Genomic DNA, 9,887 nt, shown 5'->3' on the forward strand with positions numbered 1-9,887 from the left:
TTTAAACGCTTAAAACGCTTTTAAAACGGGTTTAAATCGTTTAAAACGGGTTTAAAACGCTTAAAAACGCGATTTTGTTGAAAACCCGGTTTTAAATCGAAACCGTATTTTGGCAATATCTCGGTTTTAAACGCCGTTTTAAACCCGTGATTTGGTGACAATGACCGAGGAGGTGGACTATGGCTATATATAATAATCCAATGTATGTATGCCGATCCGTAAACCTAAACCGGCCAAAGGGCTAAAACCATGGGCCAGAGCAAATTTCTCTCATCTTCATGAAAGGGTAGAAACAGCTAAGCAGGAGTTACAAGATGTGCAGATATTACTACAGAGGGACTCCGAAAATAATTGTTTGGGTGAAAGGGAAAGGGTTTGTTTGAGCAGATACAACACTCTAGCAAGAGCAGAGGCAGTGGATATGCAGCAGAAAAGTGAAGGAATGTGGATGAAAGATGGGGACAAGTGTACAACATATTTCTTCAGTTGCATAAAGGAGAAAACAGCAAGAAAAGGCATATGGGCATTATCAAATGACCAAGGAGTCACAGTTAAAGGTCAGAATGAAGTTGCAAAGACAATAGTTGAGTACTATACCCAACTACTAGGTACAAGTGCGCTGCCAGTGAAGGAGGAAACTTTTTTTATGAGTTTGAAGGTAAGAAATATCATTCCTGAACCTTTGGCTAGACAATTAGAAGACGAAATCACAGATGAAGAAGTCAAAAGTGCAATGTTTGACATGGAGGATAATAAAGTGCCGGGTCCTGATGGCTTCAATCCATTCTTCTTCAAGGCTTGTTGGGAGACTGTGGGTAAGGATTTCACAAGTGCAGTAAAGAATGTTTTCAGCAGTTATCATCTACCAAGAAGCGAAGAAAACCAGACTTTCTCTGCCTTATACCTAAAGTAACTACTCCTACTAAGGTAGAGGATTTCAGACCGATAGCTTTGTGCAACACCATATATAAATGCGTCACTAAGATCATCACCAACAGACTCAAGATATGTACACTACTAAAAGAAGTCACTTGTGTCACTTTTGAAACTAATTCTGGAGTGACCTATAAGCCCCCGACACATAAAGTTCTACCAAAAGTGACACAAAAGCCTTACTAAATGTGTCACTTTTTGTTAATAAAAGTGACACTTAAGAATAACCTCTTGTGTCACTTTTAAGAAAGAGTGTCACAGTGCTTATCAAAAGTGACACTAGTTGTATCCGTTTAGAACTAGAGTGAGACATAATTTCGTTAAAAGTGACACATTAAGTATACTAGTTGTGTCACTTTTGGACCAGAGCGAGACATAAATCGCCAAAAGTGACACATTAAATATACTAGTTGTGTCACTTTTGGACTAGAGAGAGACATAAGAATCGTCAAAAGTGACACATTAAGATATACTAGTTGTGTCACTTTTGGACCAGAGTGAGACATAAGTCGTCAAAAGTGACACATTAAGTATACTAGTTGTGTCACTTTTTGACCCAGAGTGAGACATAAAATGCGTCAAAAGTGACACATTAAATATACTAGTTGTGTCACTTTTGGACCAGAATGAGATATAAATGCGTCAAAAGTGACACATTTAAGATACTAGTTGTGTCACTTTTGGACCAGAGTGAGACATAAATACGTCAAAAGTGACACATTAAGTATACTAGTTGTGTCACTTTTTGGACCAGAGATGAGACATAAGAAAAGTGACATCAAAAGTGACACAAAAAAGCCCCTTACTTCTTTGTGTCACTTTTGGGAATCAACTCCATATAACTCGTATGAAAAAGAAAGCGACACATAAGAGTGGTCAGTTGTGTCACTTTGAATAGATATTATGTCACTTTTTTCAAAAGTGAGACAAATGAAAATAAATTTTTTTAAAAACATTTTCTCATTTTAATATTCGATCGATTCATTTCTCAACCTGCATCCTATACGTCATAACCAAAATCCCATTAACCTGCTTTTATGACATAAACAACATCCACATACATTTATCAAAACATCACAACCAAAAATCACTTTAACCTCGCTTTTATGATACGGAAACAACATCCACTTTCGAGAAGAAAGAAACAACATTCAAAACAATTAACTTCTATTGATTTCATCGATCAAACCAAGTATTTTTCATCTAGTTTGACTCCCAACAAAAGAAGTCATTCCAATACCAAAAGAATCATAATTAAAAAAAAAACAAAAAACAAAAAAAAAAAAAAAACTACATAACGCCAATACTATCCTAGCAATATCTTAGCTTGTTGTGCGCACTTCCAACACCAAAAACCTAGCTGCCATCTATTCATCTGTTAATCGATCCATGACACCTGCATCATATCATGAAGTCGTCATTCCACTATGACTAGTATATAAAATTAAAAAACAAGTGAATCAAGAAGGGTATATTATACAAGTAAGAAAAAAAAAACGATAAGAAAAGTATATATACATAAACAAAGGGAAAATATGGAAACCCACTTACCCAAATTAACTACTTGATAAATTGTTGGATAAAGTCGATGAATTCAAGACGAAGTTCATCTATTTCATTGGTGTAACTCTTCTTGCTTGAACTCCAAACTCCATATTATAAATATTATGAAAATAAATGATGCAGGCACGACGAAAAATATATTATAAATATTATGAAAATAAATGATGCAGGCAATGCATTGCCTACCATATTTACAAATGCACCAATTTATAAGCTAGCTAAGACTATATGAAAAATAATGCTACTTTGTAGTCACCTTCTTTTTTATCGGTGGACCAGGATCCTCTACTAAATCTCGCATAAAGCGCAATACATAATATCCGCATACAATCCCTCCTTGTTGTTGTGGGCACTATACATAATTAATACTTGCATTAACACATACACAAATTGAAAGATACTTTGTATTGTATTCCAAAGAAACTAAGCTTACTATCACATAGTTCCAATTTGGATTTGGATTCATCTTTCTCTTTCCTTTGGACATATTTGATGTCTTGATCGCACTGAAAATGAAAATGCATTTGTTTCATTCTCATTATTTTCAAGATAGAATCAAATATACAATGAAAAATACAATAAATAAATACTAAACTCACGTGTTTACTAATAATTTAAAAGCTGGATCCGGCGGCCCACGAAAATCTTTTTAAAGAATCCAACCAAGATACACTTCCATTGATGGTATGTCAAGAACCATTAAGACCCAATGCCCCCTACATGACCAGTTATGTGGATACAAATTCAATTAAATACTTTTAATTATATAACCAATCGGAAAAAAATAAATAAAAATAAAATAATTTTAATTATATGAAAATAATGTATATGTACTACAAATGTATAAACACAGTTACCCTGTGTTGAAAGGAATTAAAAGCACACGATCACCGTGTTCTTCAAAATTAACTTCTGAATATATCGAGCCTTCTCATCATCTTTTGTATAAATAGTAAAACTTTCTGGGTTACCAAATGCATACTTTGCTCGAGCAATTCCAAAAGTCGCATATAAATATCTACAACATATATATACATTCTGTTAAGTCGTCGCATATGAAAAGTTAAATTATAACTAACACAAATAAGTTCACCAAATTATTCATACCTCATGTAGGAGATAATGCAGCTACCATTTAACATTCTCTTCTCACACACATCCATCAACTCATCTTTTGAAACTCGTACTTCCTCCATCTCATCATGGAAAAGAGTTCCAACCATTGGAACTTCTATAAAAGCGTTTTCTTTCACTATTTTGTCGACACAATCCACAAACTTTCTGATCTTATATTGAATACTGCCCCGCGGAAGTGGAATATGCTTCTCTACCTAACAAAAAGTTGATGAACAAAATTGATGTTTATATAACAAAATTAAATAAATTACCATACAAATATCCATATCCTTATACTACCTCGTCACTTTTAAGTATCACAAGTTCCTTAGGCCATGCCACAAACGAGTTTACTGCATCTTTAACAAATACATGTTCATCGCCAAGCTTTGAACCGGAGAAAGGCATCACCACACAATGCTTTATTTATTGAGACCTTCATATATGACTCTCCCAAAGGCATGTTGTGAACAAGATCCTCTAGCCCCTTCCTTGCTAAAACACCCACCTTCGCAACAATGTTGTCTTTAGATCCCAATGCCAATCTACAATCTTGGTCCTATAACAAATAAGCAAAACAAAGACAAAGATTATCTAGTAACAAATTTGACACAAACATTTAATCAACCTTTTTAATTAAGAAAATATTTTTTTTACCTTCCCATCTTTAGCTTTAAGTTTTTCGAATCCACAAATGCACTTTCCGTTGTCTATTTTGACTATAATGACAAAGTGTACATCAAGTTAGTATATGTGAAGCACTTGGAATAAAAGAATGAAAAAAACTACGATCATTCCCTCGCATTTACTCCTATAAAAAATAAGCAAAACAAAAACAACATTATCTAGTAACAAATTTGACACAAACATTTAATCAACCTTTTTTAATTAAGAAAATATTTTTTTACCTTCCCATCTTTAGCTTTAAGTTTTTCGGAATCCACAATGCTCTTTCCGTTGTCTATTTTTGACTATATGACGAAGTGTACATCAAGTTAGTATATGTGAAGCACTTGGAATAAAGGAATGAAAAAGCTACGTATCATTCCCTGCATTTATTATACCACAATGAATATAACATGGTTAAGGCAACTATAGAATGAGCTTACCTGTACATTTTTCGACTTAAGTTTTACTGAAGTCACACCTTTTTTTTGTTGACCACCATCTTTTCTCTATACATTAAATATGAGTTTAGTTAAAGAGAACACTCGAAATATGTAGAAAATCAAAAATACAAATTTAAAGCCAAAAAAACTTACCTGCTTAGACTTGCCAATCACCTTATGCCTATTATCACTTTTGGCACTATTGGATTCCACATTTTCTAATGGCAACGAGTTGACGAGTTTTGGTCCTTGCTTGAGCAACTCGCCAACAGCTTCTCGTTGTCATTTGGTGAATTAGTCTCACCTTGTTCTTTAAGCACATGTAGCACCAAAATTTTTAACTTCTCGCTTTGGGCTTCTTTCTCTTTCAACTTCACTTCCAAATCCTCGTGATATTTCTTTGATCTTTTATTAGGAAGATTGAAGTACATAGTGGGAGTCGATATTGTCCACCACCTCTAACTTCGACCACTAGGCTCGAGTTCCCAATGCCATAGTAAGTATGTCATTCTTTCCTTCCGTTGCCAAAAAACCCTCCTCTACCTTATTTTTCAGCTCCTCCCTGCAAAAATAGATATAAAATTCAAAATCAACGAATGAGCGACCACAGGCTGTTTCTAAGAAGAGACGAAGACGGTGGATTTTCAAGATTGTCATTCTCGCTTCTCGCAAGAGTAGTATATCGTTAAAACCATCATAGAAAACTTAATCAATGTGTAGGAGATAATATCGATATGTAAATAATTAAGCTAATTTATGATCGGATTATTCTTATCTTTCTTCGCATTGCAGAAGATGATTAGATACCAATATATTGAATTGCAGATCTTGCCAACACCTCAACTTCAGTTGGCGAGATACGCGTCAAGCGCGTGTGGTGACTCGAGATCCCGTGAAAGTTATGGTTCAACCGGATTGTGTACCATATCTTCATAACTCGATTGGCGGCTCCACTGTTTGTTTCCACCTGCCTCAAGGCTTCCTCAGCTCTGGCTCGAGTAAAACCCATCTCAACTATAGTAGCAATAGTTGCTTCATCCGAGGTGGAGCCATGAGGCTTTGTGGATTGCCACTGTAACACCATGTCGCCCTTGCTTTACATCTACCACAGCAGAGTATATATGAGTAACAAGGGAGACCATGGAGGTAATGAAAGCAGGGCTGCAAGTGGGAAACATGTGATGGTTCCATATGGGAAGGACAACATCCAAAACCCGAGACCGCAACATATCATGACAAACACATCAAGATCCCTAGGAACGGAAACAACCTAATCGACAATCCAAAAGCAGCAGGTTGAACAAGCAACCGAGCCCCGATGAAGAGCTTGGAGACAAGAGTAAAGTGGAATTAACAAAGTACTCAAGCATGCGACAATAGCTTTGTAAGGTATCATGCAACCACAAACGGGAGACAACTTGTTCCCTTCGCCTTTTATCCCCGATCAAACCCGGATGAAGTAAATGTATCATAGGGTAGGGTCCAAAGTAGTTGGCTTGTAGCCTCAAATGTTGTCAATAGCTCTTTGAAGGTTCCATGCACGAGAAATTATTCACCGTAATCGTGTTACATGTACGCCCATCCGCTATCAAAAATAATGGCCACCATGTCATCCACAACCTTCACAAGATATCTACATTTCATTGACAAAGGATATTTCTAGGGAAGCGATGAAGAATGTCCGAGAAGCTTAGAGCATCATGAAAGATTTTAGACGGGGCTGTAGCAAGGCTCTTAGATGCGTAACTTAATGAACCGAGTCAATCCCGCGACGGTTTGGACCGCTAAATCCCTTTAACAAGAGTCACAGAGAAAGAGCGCATTGCAAAAGCAACCTTACTTAGACTTTCCATGATAATAACATCGACTTTTATTTTTGGTGTCTTGGACGAAGCATAATCAAGAACATTCAACTGAACTTTCTGCATCAATGCCGAAAGCCTCTATTTGTCGACCAGTCCTTTCCACCTCGTGTCCATGTCAACCCATGTCTACCATGACGGTTTGCAACTTCACCGTAACGAACCGACCGAAATACCGATAAGATTTCCTCCTCCGCACTCCATTCGGATTGGGAATTGTTACGTGTTGAGACCGATTCATGTATCTTACCATTGGTACAACGCTTTGCATCATCACCATTTCCAGAAATGACGGATAAAGTAGCATTCTTTGTTACAACTTCTCTATCTTCCATCTTCTTTCCACCTTGGAATCATCAATCGCTAAAGATATTTGCCATATTATTTCCTTGTAAGCAATGCCAAAATCCTTCAACACATCAAAGATCTCGTGGACCCCAATTCAGATACCATACTTGCTAGAACCTTTCAACACAAAGTTGAGACAGAGAGAGACCTTCAAGACAGAAAGAATTCTGATGACCTCCATTTGCTTTCCGTAATCAAGCAAGCTCACTAGATGAATCCCACTCACCAAAAAATTAAAGTTTCATTTGTTGCCTTCGTGACGTTCCCTCAAAATGTGCATAGTGTTCGAGCTAGAGTAGCGAGAATGTTGAGGAGAAAAGTTCCCCGAAGCAAATGATATATATGCCAACCGAAAATGTAAGCGCATTAGTGGCAAGGTGAACAACTGCTAACATCTTCAATCCCTTTCTTATCAATAAATATATGGATGTGTCGCGGCATTTTGAAGAATCGCTTCAAGAAGACGGGCTGCATTATTTATGCATTCAGAAGGAAAGACTCAATATTTGCTAAAGAACCATCGAGATGCCTCGGTTATTTGTTCCGTTTCCATCTTTGAAAATTCCCCATCATCAATTGAAACCGTAATATTTTTCTTCGTGATCGGGCTTCCATTGGAACAAAATGAACAACCTATTGATTCGGTGGCCAAGGAAGGAGCTTCAACCCCATTACAGACCTCTTTGAAATGGCAAATCAATATCTCCATTAACATATCCAGACAGAAAACAAGTAGGATCTTTATGAATAAGATCACTCATGACAGTTGCTTTACATCAAGTGAGAATACCCACCACCAAAATCTTTTGCTTTTTCAAGATGATAAAAGGCAATGAGGCAAATAAACTTTCCATAACCGTATAAGGCAAATCCGAAAGATCCCGGGGGCATAAGTTCCAAGTGATATAGCACGAATAAAAAATCTTTCATTAGTAATACAAAGGCAATGGTATGCAAACCAATCCATCGTAATAAATAGGGTCAAAGCTTTCATTATCCAAAACCAATCCATCGAGAATAAATAAATAGGTCATCCAAAATCCAGCCCACATCGACAACTTGTTTTCCCTTACCAAAACTATGAGAGTCTTCACCCCTTTTTACCGAGCCACTTTCAATATAACAAACTTCTGTCTTGAGACGAAAGCAATAGTGTCGCCTAACCCCCCAAGTCTCCTCGAAAAGGTCGCACCGGGTTGCTATAATCCATAAATGCCTCAAGAACATGAACCGCAGCACCAACCAAATGTAAATGTTGGGGTTCCGTGTCTTTAAGAAGAGGAAGAAGAGTAGGTATTAATCCCGCTTCATGCAATACCGAAAGCAACCGTAAGAGGATGAAACCAAAACAGTGACTAGCTTACAGAGAGCCTCAAAGAAAACAATAGAACATTTTGAGTAATCACCGCTGATGGAATCGATAGTCTTCTCGCATGAAACTTGGTAGAATGCCACGGTGCCCACCGGATGTGATAGCAAATAACACCACCGCCTCGGCGGATCTATCTTGGCAAAGGGCAACCAATGCTAGAGTAGACAGAATTCGGATCTTTTCGAACCATATCTTCATAACTCGATTAGTACCATATGATTACCTATAGCGGTATTATAATGTAACCGATGTAAATTTTATCTAATAATCAACGGTTTTTAGTAAGGCCAAAGGTCTCGTGGTACGAATTCCTCTCAATTTTAAGCTTATAAACAAAACTTCAGTACAAGTTTCAAATAGTGTAAAACAAGCCAACTGCTCACTATAAATATTTCAATTTCGTTACAACCTAAACTGCGATATGGAAAATGGTGCTAATTATTATAATATCTGAACTTATCACGGATGACAATCTATTATCAATTCAACATGTCAATCCCTCCGTATGATATGGATGATCTCTAACAACATGCACACACTCTCCATTTCTGGGATTCCAGATCCTCAATGATGCATCCTCTGAACCAGTACAAACCATTTTACCATCAGGGGTAAAATCACCACAAGTGATAGTGCTACTATGACCAGAAAACATATTCAAAAAGACATTCTTGTCACCATTCCACATCCATGCCGGAATCCTTTGAACCAAATAAGACCACATATCCTCTTGATGCCACCTAACCCACTCAATACCCCTCCTCGACCTTCAAGTGTACACTTGAGACTACCCGGGTGATGTCCCACACTTGAATAAGTCCATCAAACCCTCCGGCGAGGAGCTTCCCCGCCGAACTAAAAGGCTAAAACAAGTAACGGAGTCTCTATGCCCTCGGGAGCTCTTTAGCCCAATCCCCATGACCAATCTCCATAAACAAGATAGGACAAAGACATTCCACACAATCCCTTTCAATAGGGATATTATGTAAAACCCAAATAGGCCCCACCTATAAGAAGTAAGACCGAAAAGAATATATTAAAGGGATGGGTTAATGAGTACGGAGCCCTTTAATCCCCATGAACCGGATTTACAGATATCGTGATGTAGGGGGCAAGGAGACCCTCTTCTTGTCAGTCTTGCCATCATTTCATGGAATTAAGGACTAGGGATGGAGGTTTAAAGATGATAGTACTCAAAACTCGATACTCGATACTCAACTACTATTTGTGAGAATAATGGAATCTGCGGCTTTTACTTTGTCAAAAAAAAAAAACCCTACCGTAAACAGAGTACTATCGAGTACTATTACAGTTCTTAAGTTATTACAGAGTACTATTACAAATGAGTACTATTACAGCTCTAAGTTATATCCATTCATGGAGCAAAATACAAGGCCATATCGAGCTCATCGACAATTTATGGTAGCATCGACAATTTATGGGTAGCCGAGGGCGGAGCGCTTAGGCTTTGAAAAGCTATCTCTCAAAAGGGTTTGGAACCGAACCCCCATGCCCGATGGAAAGGTGCCTAGAAGTGCCTACTACTAGACTACATTCAATCTCAGGTCGGAGCGTTCATCGTTA

At 37.5% G+C, this 9,887-nt stretch overlaps 1 protein-coding gene and 3 long non-coding RNA genes across 4 annotated transcripts; 1 reads left to right on the top strand and 3 right to left on the bottom strand.

Moving 5' to 3' along the window:
* The first annotated feature begins 208 nt into the window (after window positions 1–208).
* On the top strand, window positions 209–913 carry LOC147502318 (uncharacterized). Its single transcript, XM_086604507.1, has one exon. It carries the CDS (start codon window positions 209–211, stop codon window positions 911–913), a length of 705 nt encoding a protein of 234 aa, XP_086460633.1.
* Window positions 914–2,672: 1,759 nt separating this feature from the next.
* LOC147502319 (uncharacterized) lies at window positions 2,673–3,149 on the bottom strand. Its single transcript, XR_015220175.1, has 3 exons — window positions 3,096–3,149; window positions 2,930–3,002; window positions 2,673–2,848 (listed from the first exon to the last, which is right to left on the bottom strand). It is a non-coding gene; the product is annotated as an uncharacterized LOC147502319 (long non-coding RNA).
* A 256-nt stretch (window positions 3,150–3,405) lies between these two features.
* On the bottom strand, window positions 3,406–3,996 carry LOC147502320 (uncharacterized). The gene is made up of 3 exons (XR_015220021.1): window positions 3,913–3,996; window positions 3,604–3,827; window positions 3,406–3,514 (listed from the first exon to the last, which is right to left on the bottom strand). It is a non-coding gene; the product is annotated as an uncharacterized LOC147502320 (long non-coding RNA).
* A 516-nt stretch (window positions 3,997–4,512) lies between these two features.
* On the bottom strand, window positions 4,513–4,934 carry LOC147502321 (uncharacterized). Its single transcript, XR_015220859.1, has 3 exons — window positions 4,875–4,934; window positions 4,722–4,787; window positions 4,513–4,583 (listed from the first exon to the last, which is right to left on the bottom strand). It is a non-coding gene; the product is annotated as an uncharacterized LOC147502321 (long non-coding RNA).
* Window positions 4,935–9,887: the final 4,953 nt, after the last annotated feature.

The sequence above is a fragment of the Coptis chinensis genome, chromosome 4 (genome assembly GCF_015680905.1).
Source record: "Coptis chinensis isolate HL-2020 chromosome 4, ASM1568090v1, whole genome shotgun sequence".
In the NCBI taxonomy this organism is placed as follows: Eukaryota; Viridiplantae; Streptophyta; class Magnoliopsida; order Ranunculales; family Ranunculaceae; genus Coptis; species Coptis chinensis.